This window comes from Akebia trifoliata, chromosome 15 (genome assembly GCF_017979445.1).
Source record: "Akebia trifoliata isolate Shusen 1 chromosome 15, ASM1797944v1, whole genome shotgun sequence".
NCBI classification, from domain to species: domain Eukaryota; kingdom Viridiplantae; phylum Streptophyta; class Magnoliopsida; order Ranunculales; family Lardizabalaceae; genus Akebia; species Akebia trifoliata.
This window is the reverse complement of record NC_141389.1, coordinates 26,815,647-26,834,101: the sequence shown is the minus strand read 5'-3', so window position 1 is coordinate 26,834,101 and position 18,455 is coordinate 26,815,647. Positions and strand designations below refer to the sequence as shown.

The 18,455-nt window shown below is 34.9% G+C and overlaps 2 protein-coding genes and 1 non-coding gene across 3 annotated transcripts; 1 reads left to right on the top strand and 2 right to left on the bottom strand.

Moving 5' to 3' along the window:
* Positions 1-3,481: 3,481 nt before the first annotated feature.
* LOC147384905 (fructose-bisphosphate aldolase 1, cytoplasmic-like) lies at positions 3,482-12,234 on the bottom strand. Its single transcript, XM_086426758.1, has 2 exons — positions 12,076-12,234; positions 3,482-4,774 (listed from the first exon to the last, which is right to left on the bottom strand). The coding sequence occupies exons 1-2, from the start codon at positions 12,101-12,103 to the stop codon at positions 3,726-3,728; spliced, it is 1,077 nt and encodes a 358-aa protein (XP_086282884.1). The 5' UTR covers positions 12,104-12,234; the 3' UTR covers positions 3,482-3,725.
* On the bottom strand, positions 5,436-7,203 carry LOC147384906 (uncharacterized). The gene is made up of 6 exons (XM_086426433.1): positions 6,726-7,203; positions 6,431-6,634; positions 6,227-6,319; positions 6,033-6,125; positions 5,648-5,938; positions 5,436-5,544 (listed from the first exon to the last, which is right to left on the bottom strand). Exons 1-6 carry the CDS (start codon positions 6,993-6,995, stop codon positions 5,488-5,490), a joined length of 1,008 nt encoding a protein of 335 aa, XP_086282559.1. The 5' UTR covers positions 6,996-7,203; the 3' UTR covers positions 5,436-5,487.
* A 2,140-nt stretch (positions 12,235-14,374) lies between the features above and the next one.
* Positions 14,375-14,448, top strand: TRNAR-UCG (transfer RNA arginine (anticodon UCG)). Its single transcript has one exon. It is a non-coding gene; the product is annotated as a tRNA-Arg (tRNA).
* The last annotated feature ends 4,007 nt before the right edge of the window (positions 14,449-18,455 follow it).

Sequence of the window (18,455 nt, the reverse complement as noted above, 5' to 3'; positions counted from 1 at the left end):
CTCACAAATTGATTGAAAGAGAATGGCGAAATCGAATTCGAACTTCTCTATTTTCTATCTCTTGCTACGTTCTTCTCTGTTTCTCTCACTTTATGCATGTCTCTTTCTTTCTTACCGAGCCTCTAAACTAGCACAACTCCCCTCTTCTTACTCTCCTGCCACTCTCGACTTCCCTCTCTCAACCCCTTCCCCTTCTTACACTTTCGGCCAGCCACGATTTCACCCTCTCTTAATTTCCCTTTTTCTTTTTGTGGAACGAAGAACACTCTCTCTTCTCCCCTTGGCTTTTTTGGGCGACATCCCTTCATCCATTCCTTAATCCGAAATCCCCCAAACCATGTAAAATGATGGACCATTCATCTCTACCGTGTTTTCTTTTTTTCGAACTCCCTTTTGCAACTTAGAAAAATCAAATAAACTATAACCCAACGAATTCATTCTCGCCTTTGATCCATGATTCTCTTCTCTCGGTTTTCTCTCTTTCCTGATCTAGTCGTGATTTTCCCCTCTACAAAATAGAACAAATCTCAAACCCTAAACCCGTAAGAGCCAATATTCATGACAACCCCTACTTTTGATTGAGACCCCTATCATATCATATGATTTCTCATGATTTTTCCTCTTCATTCCCACGTACGGTGCTAATTGTAGAAGTCGATTTTGTGATCAATAGACATCGATCACGATTTTATCATTAAATCTACAAAATAATAGAAAGAACATAGAAAAATAGAGAAGACAATAATTTTTTACGTGATTCAACAAACATGCCTATGTCCATGAACTCGATGAGCTATTTCACTATAAATCAGAAATCATTACATGACCTCCCCACCTCCGACTCCTCTTCCCTCTGTTTTTTCCTCTCACCTTTACAATGGCTTCAAGGCCTTTAAATTGAAAAATCCTAATAAAAATCCTAATCTAAATTAATCCAACTATTCTTTATCTAAATTAGTAATTGCATAAAAATGATTCTTTCCTAATAAGATAGAGTTCTTTTAAAATGATGTCACGTGTTCTGCCTTGGGATGCATGTTGATGTTGCGAATGAATTATTTCGCAAGCCTTGTTCGGGGAGGAGAGAATAGTTAGTGCGCACAAGCTGGCCCAGATACCCTTCTAATAAATAAATAAAAAATGTTGCGAATGAATAATCCAGATGGGAGACGATTTTATCCCTTTATAATTTGGCTCATGTCAAGACTTGGATTCAATCAGATTATTAATAATAAAGAACATCTAATGGTAATCTCGAGGAACATCTAATGAACTTGAATTGGGTTGACAGTTTAATAACTACATTATGGGCGAAGTCTCCTTCATTACATGACCACCTCCTTAGACATATTGCATCTACATCCCATGCATCTGTATTTATGATAAAAGACGAAACCATATGTATGGTGTCATATCACATTCATATGTAGGGGTAAAAAAGGTCTTACTGAGGTCATCCACCGTGTAAAAAAAAAAAAAAAAAACACGCTTGAGATCCGTAACAAAACTCATTAAAAAATTAAAAATTAAAATCGAGTATTGCTATTGACGGTTCGACTTTTATTTATTATACTCCAATTAGAAGAACAAGAAGAAAAAAAATTTCCATTGGCACCCCAATTTTAACTTATTGCACCCCATTTCTTAAATTAATTTATCACCCCAATTAAAAATTAACACTCTCTCTAAATATTACAAAGGTTTATTCACCTGTATTTTACCTCTTTTTTTTTTCGTAGCCCCTTCACATGTTGATAATATTTGAGATGTTCCAAATTTCAAATGGATAGCATGCCCTTTTGTCCATGGTCTTTATTAATAGACAGATAAAAAAAAAAAAAGGCTAATTTACCAAAACATTGACAGAAAATCGATTAATTCCCAAAATGGTTCACTATTCAAATTAATTCCAAAAAGGATATAATTTTGTTTTCAAAAATAAGGGTTTTTTTTTATCAAAATGGTAAAAAATAAAATGAACAGTGTTTTTTAAAATTACAATTTTCATACTGAAAATACTTGTATTTTTTTTGTATGAAAAAGGGTGTTTTGCGTATGAAAATTTTAAAAAACACTGATCATTTTAGTTTTGCGGTTTTGATATTAAAAAAAAAAAAAACCATATTTCCGAAAATGGTAAATTAACTTTTTCGGAATTAATTTGAGTAGTGCACCATTTTAAGAATTAATCAATTTTCGTGCTCCCTTTTGGTAATTTCCCCCCCAAAAAAAAAAAGACCAAATAACCTCATCTTCAACCTATATATTAAAAAAAAAAACTTAATTTTTTCTTCTCAAAATCTTCCATCTTCAATCTCTTTTCTACCGTACTCATCACTTCAACCATCAGCTGTCCTCATCTTTGTCTACCCCTACAAACCAGGTTCATTCTCATGTGACAAATTGTGAACTCAAATTCAAACTAAGCGAACCCACAAATCAGGTAACATAGCTCCATACCAAATTTTGGGCCTGATCATGGGCCTTAAAATTCTTATGTTGTGAGCAATAGTCCCACATTGCATGGGTATCATGATCTAGGGCTATATATAAATCTGGGTTAATCCTAACCTTGCAAGCAAGTTTTAGGAGGAAGAGTTAGGCCCATGGGCCTTTACATGGTATAAGAATGGGTAACAGTAAGGATGTAGGAGAAACTTTCCACACGAGGGGGAGTGTGAGCGATAGTCCCACATAACCTAGGTATCATGACCTTGCCCTATATATAAACCTAGGGCTATCATGACCTTGCCCTATATGTAAACCTAACCTAGGTATCATCACCTTGCCCTATATACAAACTTAGGGCAATCCTAACCTTACAAACCGGTTTTATGAGGATGAGTTAGGCCCATGGGCTTCTACATTTATTAGGAGAATAACTCAAAACTCACAAAGAGTTGCTACCCCCACCCCCTTTCCCCGATTTGGGTTTTACCAAGTAAATATTGCGTTCTATTTTTTTGTCGTGCCGGGATGACACAAAGGGGGACACGGTTGACAAAATGATGTGGTGGTGCACACATAAACATAGATGCTTTTCTGCGAGATACAAGTAAAAAGCATCTAATGGTTATGTGTGCACCACCACGTCATTGTGTCAACCTTTGTGTCATTCCAGCATTAGTGTTTTTTTATTTGCCAAATATTTCTACTATTCTACTTACTGCAATTGAATCAGAGTAACCAAAACCAATTAACCTGTATCTCTCTCTCTCTCTCTCTCTCTCTCTCTCTCACACACACACACACACACACATTTAAAAGATTTAAAGACATGTAAATCCCACAGATTATTCAAATATTCTTAGAGCACTGTTGTAATTGTTTTCTTGTTCTCATTTTGTGCTTTTTTTTTTGTTAGGTTGATGGTTTAATTTTATTTCTCTTCTTCCACATCAAATAGACATGAAAAAGAAAAGCTTTCAGTATGACCCACACTCACAATCCCTTCAAACCTTGACAGGATGAAAATCCAATCTAGACTAAAAATATATATAAAATTGTAACATTAAAGACGAAACCACCACAAACAAATAGACAACCTTGAGTCCACATTTACTAAGTTCAACATATTTATACCCTTAAGAGAAAAACAAGGAAAAACATAACAAGAGATGCTTCCAATATTATTGTATCATAATTTTTCCTACTAAACCCCTAAGCCTTAAACACTCTCCATCTTCATTCCTCACCTATATACTCATCAAAGAAACAAAACTTCATCAGTACTTGTAGTCCTTGACATGGAGGCTTTCCAAGACACCTACGACATTGGCAGCATCACCCTTGTAGACACCAAGGGTTGCCTCTGAATTTGCCTTACACCTTGCAAGGAAGGCCGCCTGTGCCTTCTCCACGTTCTCCTCTTTCCCAGCCCAAGCCTTAAGAGTGCTCTGCTGCAAAGCCCGTCCAAAAGAGAACGATAGCTTCCATGGCTTCTTCATCTTAAGCTTATTCATCGCGTTAAGGTTAAGCGTTGCCTCCTCCTCACTTTGTCCACCCGATAGGAACATCACAGCAGGAACTGCGGGTGGCACCGTCCGCTGCAGGGTCCGCACCGTGTATTCGGCAACCACCTCAGGTGAGACCTTTTTTGCATCGGACCCGGGTGTCACCATGTTGGGCTTCAAAAGAGTTCCCTCGAGCATAACGCGGTAGTCATTCAATGCCTTGTAACACGCAGCAAGCACTCGCTCCGTCACATCAGCACATCGATCAATGTCGTGAGACCCATCAATGAGAACCTCGGGTTCGACAATTGGGACTAGACCATTCTCTTGGCAGAGGATGGCATACCTAGCCAGCCCAATAGCATTCTCATTGATCGCTAGTTGAGATGGCTCATTGGGGCCAATTTTAAACACGGCACGCCACTTCGCAAACCGTGCCCCCGCTGCATAATACTGTTGGCAGCGTTGGGCAAGGCCATCGAAACCTTGGGTGGTGGTCTCACCATTGGTACAAGGAAGCTCAACGGTACCCTTGTCAACTTTGATGCCAGGGAGGACACCACCTTCGTTAAGTACTTCGACAAAGGGTTTACCGGAAGATGTCTTTTGGTATAGAGTCTCCTCAAAGAGGATCACACCACTTAAGTATTGAAGTGCACCTGGGGTACAAAAGAGAAGCTCGCGAAGGGCACACCTATTGTATTCAGTATTCTCAACGTTGATGCTAGCGAGACGTTTGCCAATTGTGCCTGTCGACTCATCCGCTGCTAGGATACCCTTTCCAGGGGTGCCAATGTAGGCAGCATTGGCAATGAGTTCATCTGCAAAAAATGAGGGGTTCACTACAAAATTGTAGGTTTTTAGCGGGGGTCAAAAACCGTCGCAAATTCCAAAAAACCGCCGCTATTAGTAATAGTGATGGCCACGTGTAACGCCACTATAGGGGGTGTCGCTAAAGGTCATATGAAGCTCTATAGTGGCGGTCAAAAACCGCCGCTAATTGATTATATTACCGTCGCTATAGATATGAGTAAGATCTTTACTGACGGTCGAAAACCGCCGCTAATTGATTGTATTACCGTCGCTATAGATATAAGTGAAATCTATAGTGACGGTCAAACACCGCCGCTAATTGATTATATTACCGTCGCCATAGATATGAGTGAGATCTATAGTGACGGTCACAAACCGCCGCTAATATATTGTATTACCGTCGCTATAAATATAAGTGAGATCTATAGTGATGGTTAAAAACTGCCGCTAATTAGTTTTTTACCATTGCTATAAATACAATTTTGAATGCTTATAGTGGCGGTAATGGCCACCGCTAATAAGATTTATTTATTTTTTAATTTCTTTTATTTTAAAATTATTTGTAATTAAATACCTATTTTTATACAACCTATCAATTAAACACAATTACTTAGTAAATCAAATTAGTTAAGAGACAAGTACAACAAAATAATGAGTCGATTGAATTAAGAATCAATGCTTATAAATCCATGTTTATCATTCAAAAAACGAAAGCTATTTATCATGGTTGTTGTTGTGGACACTGATCATTGTCGGGTTGATTGTGCTGCTCATCAACCTACAATTCATATACATTAATCAAATTAGTCAGATAAATAAATATTTATTTATTAATAAAATATTTTAAAACACAACATATTCTATTATTGGTGAAAATTTACCTTTCTCATTAGAGTAATGATCAATTCCTTGAGTTTCTCCACCTCAGCATCTCTCACAATCTGTTGTTGCTCCAGAGACTCTAATTTCTTCTTCAACCTATGTATCTCAACAGAATCGCTAGAGGAATTTTCAGAATATGATGCAAATAATTTGCTAGGAGTTGGTCCCAGGCCAACACCACGAATACGACCATGTCTATCAGGACCCAAGACTTGAGATAATATATCATTTCGACTTGTAATATCTTGAGTGTCTACTGGTAATAAACTCAAAAGTTCTTTTATCTTGTCCTGCAAAATATTTTAAACATTCTTAGTATCTTTAAATTCAGATTTTAACATAATTGATTAATGCTTGATGAAAATGATCTAAAATTAAACTTACAATCTTCTCTGCTGTGGCCAAATCATTGGGCTTGTGTGTCATGAGAAATAAGACTGCTCGACTTGGCTCAGTATTTGTTGAATTCTTTAATTTCTAAGTGCATCACATTAAGACAATGACAACAAGATTAGTTTATAATATAAATAATTGGGTACGGAATTGATAGACAACATAATAAAAATATATATATATACCTCATCATATCTAATACAAGCTATACTCTTCGTCCCAATTGTATGGGTCATTGTCTGTTGAGCACGATTTGCCTTATTTTTATGACTTCGAGACTGTACATTAAATAATTTGTGCAAAGTTAAATATATGAGATATAGAGTACCTTATAATTTGTTTGCAACTTTTCATAATTCAATATGTATAAATTTCAAATATAAATGTACCTGCCCCTCCTCCGAATTCCAAAAGGCTACGAGAGAATACCATTGAGCCTCCAAAACATAGGATGGACGATTGGCACATCGAATTGCATCATCTTTGTATTTATCATAAAATTTGATTTTCAACTTACATTTATGATCCCTCCACTTCTTGCCAATAGATTGTAACACAACTTGTTTAAGCGTGGGCGGGATATCAAATTTGGCCTGTATCAAAAATCAATTGAAAATTATGAGTCAAAATTGTTCAATGCTAAACTCATAAATTATCTAATATTATATTATAATTAATTTATACCAATGTTGTTTGCCATGCATTTTCCTTCATTGATTCTGGCATTGCATGCCAATCAAGGATGTCAAGGGGAAACATATGGCCATCTCGAGCCAATATACCCAAGTATCTTTGGAGCTTAGCCACATGCTTCCCCACAGGCTGTCCATGGCTATCTCGCATTATTTCAAACCTTTCTCCTGGCTTTAAATTCTGTAATGAAAGGCATCGAGTGCGGCCTCTTTTTCTCTTCGACTTTGTCCTCTCACTAGATGAACTTTGTCCAGGTTCCATCTGCAAATGTAAAGTGCAACAGAATATTCAAAAGGGAGTATAATAATAATGCCACTTATAATGCCCCTTTCATGGTTACCTGCTGATTGTGAAAAAGTATTTTCCAACTTATGGCATTTCTATAGGATATCCTTAACTTTAAAATCAACTGTGTTTGGATACATGCATGCATACAGCATCAAATCTAGAATAGGTGTTTGAGTCTTTTACAAATCACTTGATAACACAAACAATGGTTCTAATTGCAACCCTGATTTCACAGTGAGTTAATTTCCCACCCAATATCCATAAACCACCTATTAAGTCTGAATTCAACAAAGGCTCTCAACTTTCCATAACACAAAAGTACCTATAATAACAGCAATAGAGCATTAACTTCTAGTTATCATTCAAGAGAAGATGAGAGAGTACAAGTTTGAATTAGTTTGCTTATTAATTAGGTGTTTGAGTCTTTTACAAATCACTTGATAACACAAACAATGGTTCTAATTGCAACAAAGTACCTATAATAACAGTTATAGATAAGCTTCTACTTATCATTCAGGAGGAGAGTATTTTCAATTAGTTTTCTTATTAGATGTTTGGAGTCCTTAACAAATCCTCCCCAAATTGCGTTTTGTATAAAGTTATTTTAATTTATAGCTTGTAACCTAACTAAAATCAACCTTAAGATAATTTGCTCATCATCCATCTCGATCTAAAGATAATTTGTCTGTCAAGTCTATACATCCAATGTATCTTGCCATTTTCAAGTATGCTAACCATGTACAACAGGGTATTGCTTTATGTTCCTGCCAGTGTCACCCACAACAGGGTATGTGATATGATTAGAATGGGCAAAGCCTCTCTTTCAAGGTCACCACAAGTGATGGGCGTACTGCTGGCTGGTCCTTTGGGCAGACTTTTAGTCGAGGACAGTTCTATTAGAGTCCTCCCCCACCTCTAAAATAGCAGAACCTCCTCTATATTTAGCAGTAGAAGTAGTGGTAGTATTAATGTATTATATGGTATATAAGTATATATTTGGGTGATGGGTCCATGTTGAGTCAACATGAGAAGGCTTATTTTAAAATGGCCTCCATCATTTTAATTTGATTGTTGTGTGATTCCTATTGTAATTGTGTGTGAGAGAGAACATAAGTACGGTATTGTGAGAGAGAACATAAGATGGACCCAGAAATATGCCATGGGCTGAGCCCTTATCATCCAATGATGCACCACTCTTGTCTACTTAAAACTTGTGTTTAATTTCTACATGAACTATAGGGAAAGATTGTACTTATTTTTGCTATTTAATAACATCACAGCTTCCAAGTTGTATGTTGTTTCATATCTAAAGCTACGCGCATTTTGTCAATGATGTCATGATCACCATCGAAGAGTTATCACAAATATTTGGGGTCGGCCATTTTTTATAATAATGTCCAAAACAATAATATAATTGTAAATCAAATTTCTTTCTTGCATTCTCACATAAAGAACAAGTCTTCAATTCAAATCAAGTGACACAAAACTTGCTAAGAACAGAACTTGCATGCAATAGCAGTGTTCTATCTTAAATTGGCAATCTAGATTAGAGATTAACGTTGGAGTGTTAAAGTAGGACATAATACAAGAATATTTCATATAGAGTATACTACAAAGAGGAAGAGACACTGAAAAATGACCTTTGTCAATGTATCTCCACATAATTCCTATGGTCTAGAAGTTAATTAGATCAATATGAAAAGTTTTTCGGTTTCTTTTTTCTGTAGTTAAAGAATCTTTTTTCGGATGACTACAATGGGGGATTTAATTTATTCCGTTGTTGGGCTGTCCTTGAGACGTTAGTGATCCAAGTTGTAGTTGAATGGTGTGAAAATACATCCATCAACATATAATAGAACAGATCATAAGAAAAGATATGAAGATTGACTAAGTATATAACTATAGTTGGAGAAATATGTTGCTGTTGTGGCTGACCATGTCACTCAAGATCTAGAATGTTAGACGATTCTTGAGATAGACAACACATGACACGTGAGAACCAATGGTCTAGACCTTGACACGATGATCTGGCTTTTGGGGTCGAAGATAAACTACAGCAACCAACAACCATTCTATATGAAGAAATGTTTCATAAATAATGTGAAACTGAACTTAAAAGGATTCAGCAGTGAAAGAAATGTTTCATAAACTCACCAAAGTGGAATAACTACAAGAAAGTGAACAACTCTGAACTTAATCTCAAATCTAAAACTGATTTAAGCATTTTGATCTTTAAATCAATCTATAAAATGGAATAATTGAGATCGATTTGATCTCCAATCAAACCAAAGTGGAAATCGTCATTTGATCTCAAATCAATCTGAAGTCTTAACCATTTGATTAAATCGAAAGAGAAGATGCATAAAGAAAGAGACGAAGAAGAAGATACCTGTTAGAAAGTGCAGATTTCAGCCATTAATTCCGAAAACCCTAGAATCGTAGCTGGAAAGGAGAGGAGAAGATACAGAGAGCAAAGAGAGTGAGATAATTTCGGCCATTTGATTAAGTCGAATGAGAAGATACAGAGACAGAGAGAGAGAGAGAGAGAGATGATACCTCTTCTATCAAATTTCCGCCATTAGCAAAGGAGAAGAGAAGATACAGAGAGCAGATAGAGAGAGAGATGTTTCGATTTGGTAAATTCGCGCGAAGAATTTCGTGAATAGTTGTATGGAGAAGTGATTTAGTAGATGGGGAGCAGCGGTGGTAAGTATAAGACGAGTTCTATAGCGACAGGAATTTTTTGGTCGCCACAATGATAGTGTCGCTAAAAACTAATAATTTTGTAGTGTTGTTCAAGCTTTGGAACAATCGTAATTTATAGAAATAGAGAAAAAAATATTAAATCAAAATCAGAAATTTTTTGAAGTTGGATAGGAGGCATTATGGGTGTCAATGGATTGGTTCTAGGTCGGCTCCATGTATACCGAGAATCGGAACCAAAATAAAACCTCGGTTCCAATTCTTTTCTATTTTGGCACTGGGTAAGAGATCATTGGATCCACACCCGACCCTACAATTATTTATAAATATAACAATCTAATTTGTAATTCCTCGATTGAGAGTTAAGATCAACAATGAATTATTCAAGCAAATCAAACATGGTGAATGAAATTTTAGAAAAATATGGTATGGAACTTTTATTTATTGTTGAAATTGAATAAGAATATGAAAATATGAACGACGAGGAGGTAAAAATTAAAGAACTGATAAATATTGATTAGTATTTAATTAGACTACTAATTTTATTACAAATGAAATAGATTTATTAGTCGGGTACCAATTGGATACCCAATTCTTATCAGATCCTTATGATGGCCTACCTAGAATGAAATTAACCCTAAAATGATCATGTCCATGATGATATAAACCCAAAACCGAATAATCGGTTTCAGATACATCGGGTAATTTGATACCCATTGACACCCTTAGGAGGCATATTAGATTTTGGGTTTTCCTTTTATTATTATTATTATTATCCAAAAATAGGTTCACATGAAGAGAAGAATCCATGATAAAGATTTGATTACAAATTACAATGTCATAAGAAACTAAATATTACAAGATTTGAAAGTCTTAGACTTGGATTTGTTTTTCAGTCACAACTCACATGCATGGACCAAATTCGCAACTAAATTGGGGAACAAATAAAATGGAATCCCTTTAAATAGAAGTGTTGGATATTAAAAAAAAAATCATTTTTTTTAAAGATGGCAGAAACTAAAAACAAATTGATTCTCACAAGATATCAAACATTCATCTTGCTTGGTTTCTAGCAAAAGAAATTTTAATATTTTCAAGAAGAGACCCTTGTTTAGCAATTAAAGGACCAACCATTTAATTTTTAAACATGTGAGCTATGGAAAATTTTCTGATTAACCATCAATTTTTCTCGAGTGGATAACATATGTATCTCGAGGAAAAGCATTTATGGTTCTTTGCACACCACCATGTCAGCTCAGTGTTCAAGACAGGGTTTTAGGAAGTCAAATTAGCAATTTTCTTGTCTGATTATGATTTTTTTAAGGCTGATTGTGGGTTTTCGATCATTCAAAAAGCCTTGATTGAACACTTAATCAATGAATAAAACCTATTCATGTCATAGTATAAAAAAAAAAATCAACGATTTTAAAATTAAAAAATACATTTAAAACGCTACTTGCATCTCTAAGAATTAAAATGGTAAAAAAGCATAACCTTTTCATTTGTCACAAAAGTCTTTTTTTTTTTTTGGGATAAAATTTTGAAAATTTTCTCTCTTTTTAGATGTGGGATTTGATACATAATAGAATTTGATAATTCATAAATATAAAAATATAAGATTTGATGATAATAACTTGATTTTATAAATTTTCATTATATATATATAATATATATATATATATATATATATATAGTTTTATATTTTGTTTTCATCTTTATTTTCTCGTTTTTTCCAAAGTTTTTCTTTGTGGATTTAAACTTTGTAACTATAATTAAAGCTCTAGAAAATTAATTTTATATATATATATATATAGGGTCAGGTTCAAAGGACAACCATTTCTACACACATATAGACAACGTGTTTTGTCTTATATGGGCAAAAATGTTTGGAATGGACTGATTTTTTGTGAGGATGATCTCTGTGATGAGGGGATCATCCTGGCAAAAAATCATCCCATTCCAAAACTTGTAACCCCATCAAAATTGATTTACAAAAATTGGACGGTCTATAATTTTTCAACAAAAATTGGACGGTCTAGAAGTTTCTTAATGAGCTGATTTTTGGCAAGGATGATCTCCTCATCACAGAGATCATCCTCACAAAAAATCAGTCCATTCCAAACATTTTTGCCCATATAAGACAAAACACGTTGTCTATATGTGTGTAGAAATGGTTGTCCTTTGAACCTGACCCATATATATATATATATATATGGTTTCTTATTCTTCTTTAAATGTTCCTTAAAAATTTTAAACATTTTAACAACGAAAAACACAAATCAGAGATAGAAACAGAACCCCACGAAAGAAAAGAAAAGAAGAAAAAAAAAAGAAGGTAAGATCTCCTTACCGCTATATTTTCCTCTGAAGCAAGACATATTTGAGATCACAAAAACAGAAACAATGAGATGTAGAAGCAATTCGAGAGAAATTTATAACAAAGAGAGAGAGAGAGAGTTCTGCTTATAAAGACCAAGACAATAAATTGAGATTCTGACGACTTGTCAATCTATGGGTACTTTTGTATAGTTTTTGATACGAGGAGGTCACATCAAACTCGTGAACTGAGACACGAGAAGCATCGTTGTTGTTCTCGATATTCCCTTGTTACGTCCCACGTGCGTCATTGCATCACCACGTGTTAATGTGTTATAAGGTGGATTTTTCTTGTCAGACTCCATAATGGGTACCCATTTAACCGAACCGAATTGAAACCAGAACCGATCGAATGGTTGTTGGTTCTTTTTTATTGGATTCGATTAGAGTCGGGTCTCTTGGATTTCAACCGATTGTAAATAAAAACCGAACTGATAAAACCCAAGAACTGAAATTCTTTAAAGAGAAATTTTTGTCGAGTCTGATTCCATTGATTTAAGAATTAGAGTTGGAAGAAATAAGATAAAGATCTAAGAAAAATTAAATTTACAGATTTTGGTTCCGCTAGGAACTGAATCGGAATCAACCCACTTCAATTCAAGTCCAAAACCCATGTGTGGTTCGTAGGTTACTACATATATATATATATATATATATGGGATTTGGGCAATATATGATGCTCTAAGAGACCAGTTGCCTTGCATCTATTACTCGGGCCTTTGGGTCTAGTCTAACCACCCTTATATAAAAAGAAAACACAAAAAAATAAAATAAATAAATTGAGGAAATAAATAAATCAAGCTAGTACAATAAGAAGGGTGGGTTTGTGCAAATAATCAAGAAAACATAATCCCAACTATGGTTTAACTATTTGTTTGGAACACATCTGGCGAGTGCTTTTGAGAACGAGCTCAACCTGCTTCTCACTTCTAACGTTTGTGGGAAGCTGATAGAACTTAAAAATTATATTATTTTTGAATGATACCTCAATTTTCTTCTAAATAATGACTAAAATATTCAAAATAATGTATCTAAGAAGTTAAATTGATGACCAAAAAGATAGAAAAAAATAGTAATTATTATCATCAATATGTCCAACAAAACTATTTCCCAGTGCTTTTATAGGAAGTGTATCCAAGAAACGTGTTTCTATAAAAGCATATGTTTCAAGGGATTGGATGACCTCAATTCAGATCACACGAGTCAATTCGAGATTGGTATAAAAAAAATGCCTCTCAAATTACAAAAGTTGTATCAACCATTTTAATTAAAAGGATTGTATAAGTTGAAATAAATAAAAAAATGAAATGAAGACCAAAACAAATATGAATTAAGATAATGGGAGTAAATATAAACACACTTAAATTAGCAAAATATGTGATTTGTTTTTACAAAGAACCGTGATAATATGGCACTCCCCTACTCCCCCATCACAGAACTATAGATCAAATGCCTTGGGAAATACAAGAAAAATATTTATGATTCTACATATCTCGAGACAAATGATCTAAGGTTCTATGATAGGGGCGTTTGTCAGAAGGCGATGTCATATTATCACGACTCTTTTACAAAACTAAGTACATGATGGATGACGACTAGATTATTGGGAAAAACAATCAATAAAGTGATAAATTGAGACGGCTATAAGACACCAATAAAGTGATGATTCAATGCAAAGCCGGTGATTGTTGCAAAAATTGTCTTGTTAATGAATATATTTTAGACATGATTTGCATTTTCAACTCATATTATAAAATTACATTAGATAAGGAAATTATTTTAAATTAATATTATTGTTTCTTGAAGAAAAATAAGAGGAAATGATCGAAAAAAAGTATTTCTTTAGGCTATGTTTCGATTAAGAGAAGTAGAGAGAAGAGAAACTAATTAAATGAAGAGGCGAGAAGTGAAGAGGAGAAAAGAGAAACTCAATTTCTCTTCACCATGTTGGATTGAGGAGAGAACTTGGGACAATCTTAAAATTTTAAAATATCTTAAAAAATATTTTTAAAGGGTTTCTCTTATCTTTTCTCCACTTTTGGAGAAAAAGGAAACTCATCTATTTTTCTCTCTTCATTTCTCTTCTCTCCCTCTTCTTTTCTCTTCTCTCCCCACTTAATAATCCAAACAAGAGAAATGAAGAGAAACTCCTTTATTTTCTTTTTTCTTCTCTCCATTTCTCTCAATCCAAACACAACGTTAGGGAATTTTCATATTGGAACAACAAAAAGGAAAAAAGGTTGTTACATATATTGACGAGTTTGCAGCATATTGACCGCATAGCGCAGTGGATTAGCGCGTTTGACTTCGGATCAAAAGGTCGTGGGTTCGACTCCCACTGTGGTCGATAAGCAACTATTTTTAATTTTAAACCGTTTAATGGGGGGACCCAGTTGATTGGCCCAATTCCAGTTAGAGCTTTTTCTTATTATGGGCTTCAATCATAGATCCATCTTGAGTTATTTGTTCTTTTAAGAAATCATCTAATCGGAGGGTTGAAAATCAAAGAACAATATTGGCTGATCTCAATCGAAAGTGATTGGATGATATCCAACCCATTCTTTTACACTCTCATTCCTTTTATATACATAGAAAGTGGAATAATCCCCCTCAGAATGATTAGACTACAACCATCGTTTACCAATAAACACATGTCAATAACAATCAAGATTAAAATAAAATTTCACTTTGAAATATGAAATGTTTTGAAAGTATTTTAGATAATCTCGGAATATTTTAATTTGTTTCAAAGTATTTTTTAAATATCTCAATCAAGATAGTCCCGATTTCTCTACTTATCGAGACATTAATTTCCTTACCCTAAGACTATAATGTTGAATACTCTATTATTTTGTTACATTGGGCTTGAGCTATATATATATATATGAATGATTAATGATTTTTGAACTTAATCGTACAGCTAGACTCAAAACTCACTGACAAGTCATGCACAAAGAATCATAGATTCTTTTGCTTGGGATACACAACTGTACTCTCATGATACACAACTACAAATAGAAGGTTGGTCGAGTCGGTTGTGTATTCCAAGGGGAGAATCTACAGTTCTTTGCCCATGCCACGTTAGTGAGTTTTCTTGTCGGGTTGAGTTCAAAAATCAGCACTATATATATATATATATATATATATATAGAACAGTGTTCCTAAGACTCATATTGGGACTCACATTGCGACACACCGTTTTGTCTTATATGGGCAAAAATATTTGGAATGGGCTGATTTTTTGTGAGGATGATCTCTATGGTGAGGAGATCATCCTTGCCAAAAATCAGCTCATTATGAAATTTCTAGACCGTCCAATTTTTGTTGAAAAATTATAGACCGTCCAATTTTTGTAAATCAATTTTGATGGGGTTAGAAGTTTTGGAATGGGATGATTTTTTGCTAGGATGATCCCCTCATCACAGAGATCATCCTCACAAAAAATCAGCTCATTCCAAACATTTTTGCCCATATAAGACAAAACGGTGTGTCGCAATGTGAGTCTCAATATGAGTCTTAGGAACGTGACCCATATATATATATATATATATATATATATGGGTCGGGTTCCTGCAACACACATTGCGACATAGACAACGTGTTTGTCTTATATGGGCAAAAATGTTTGGAATGGGCTGATTTTTTGTGAGGATGATCTCTGTGATGAGGGGATCATCCTGGCAAAAAATCATCCCATTACAAAACTTGTAGCCCCATCAAAATAGATTTACAAAAATTGGACGGTCTATAATTTTTCAATAAAAATTGGACGGTGTAGAAGTTTCATAATGAGCTGATTTTTGGCAAGGATGATCTCCTCACCACAGAGATCATCCTCACAAAAAATCAGCCCATTCCAAATATTTTTGCCCATATAAGACAAAGCACGTTGTCTATATGTGTGTTGAAATGGTTGTCGTTTGAACCTGACCCTATATATATATATATATATATATATATATATATATATATATATATATATAGGGTCCCGTTCAGCAACAAACATTTTGGCAAAACATTTTTCAAAACATGGGTGAGGTTTTGGAATGGGCTGATTTTTGGTGAAGATGATCTCTACGGTGAGGAGATCATCCTCACCAAAAATCAGTCCATTCCAAAACTTCTAACCCATGTTTTGAAAAATGTTTTGCCAAAATGTTTGCTGCTGAACATTTCCTATATATATATATATATATGAGTTATTGTTCAATGGCTAACTTTTTGGCAAAACATTTTTCAAAACATGAGTTAGAAGTTTTGGAATGGGATGATTTTTGGTGAGGATGATCTCTATAGTGAGGAGATCATCCTCACCAAAAATCAGCCCATTCCAAAACTTCTAACCCATGTTTACAAGTGAAAACTCGTGGACCGTCCATTTTTTGTAAACTGTTTTTGATGGGGTTAGAAGTTTTGGAATGGGCTGATTTTTTGTGATGATGATCTCCTCACCGTAGAGATCATCCTCACCAAAAATCAGCCCATTCCAAAACTTCTAACTCATGTTTTGAAAAATGTTTTGCCAAAATGTTTGTTGCCAAACTTTTTGGCAAAACATTTTTCAAAACATGGGTTAGAAGTTTTGGAATGGACTGATTTTTGGTGAGGATGATCTCCTCACTGTAGAGATCATCTTCACCAAAAATCAGCCCATTCCAAAACCTCACCCATGTTTTGAAAAATGTTTATATATATATGGGTCCCGTTCGGCGCCCTACACGTAACAAATATTTTGGCAAAACATTTTTCGTGCATTGGATGACAACCAAATGGGCAGTCGAGATTCAAAACAATTGCTGATCGGTTTAAGTGAGGGATTATGCACTTATTTACAGCGCCATCCCTCAAAAATATGTAAATTAGTGCGTCCTCCCTATCTCTTTAAAACCGAAGCAAAAAAACAGAGAGTGTCATCTCACTCAAGAAATCACCTTCCTCTCTCGCTCAAGCTCTCTAGCCTCTCTCTCTCACTCGAGCTCCTGCTATCTCATTCTCTCTCGCACGAAACACAAATTGATGACTTCGCTGCTGCAACTTCATCGACGAACGCCTGCAACTTCGACCTCGCTGCAACTCCATCTCTCTCACGCTCTTGCTGTTCGGACTTTCTCGCTGCAACTACCTCCTTCTCGATCCTCTCTCTCTAATCGCAGCAACTCTCTCCCTATTCCTTGCTACAATTACCTCGCACGGACGCTTTTCAACGTGACCTATTCGTGATTTTCCAACCGTGAACCCTAAGGAAAGCTCAACACAGCAGGTAAGCACTCTTTTCTCTCTTGTGATGGGTTTTGATTTCTTGCAATGGGTTTTGATTTCCTGGGAGAAAGGGTTCAGTTCTATCTCTCGAGAAAATGAGAGAGTTCGATCGAGAATAAGAGAGAGAGAGTGAATGAGAGAGAGAGAGAGAGAGAGTGAGAGAGGAAGGTTCTGTCGAGACTCGAGAGTGAGAATGAGAGAGGGTTCGACAGAGAATTAAACTCTCTGATTTTTCAAAATGGATTGAAAAAGGAGAGGGACGTCGCACTAATTACTATTAAAATGAGGGACGGCGCTGTAATTAAGTTATAATTTTATAAGTTAAATCGATCGACTATTAAATTGAATTTGATCCGTTCATTTGCGTTATATCCGACAGTTTAAACATGTTTGCCAAAATGTTTGTCAATATGTTTTGTGCCGAACATTTCCCTATATATATATATATATATATATGATTTTGACGAGGTTTTTCTTGAAAAATGTCTTGTGAGAGACTTTTTGGGCTCACATCATAAAAAATAAAGCCAAAAAATGCTGTGAAGGAAACCACAATAAAGAGAAGACTGTTGAAGGTATAAAAATGTACCTTAAGAATGATAATGGACACAAATTAGTAAAGTTACGGGGTTTTGTAAACATGTGCCCTAAGGACACATGTTAAGCTGCATTAGATACACTTTGAAAATAAGTGTTTTTTTTGTTTTTTTTTTTAACTTTGAAACAGGCCACCCGCTTCAAAATTTCGATAGAACCCTCTTCCTTGGATTAGAGGTGGCATTTCCAAGGAGGTATCCCTAATATTGATGAAAAAGTAGGGGTGTAAAATAAATACAAAAATCCACATGTCATGTTGCGAGCAGGGTTTTACTCAAATTTTGATGCGAGCTCCCGCTTCAAAGATAGACTCATTTTTTTCATAATAATAATAATAAATAAAAAATCTTCTCGGTGCATTTTTTATTATAGAAAATTCAATTTCCAAAGTGTATTTAATACAACTTAATGCTCAAAACCAAAAGTTCTTGAAGCTCCTTTTCCTTTCTCTAACCATACACTTTCTCTTGTTAAAGTCATAAAAGAGACCATAATGAA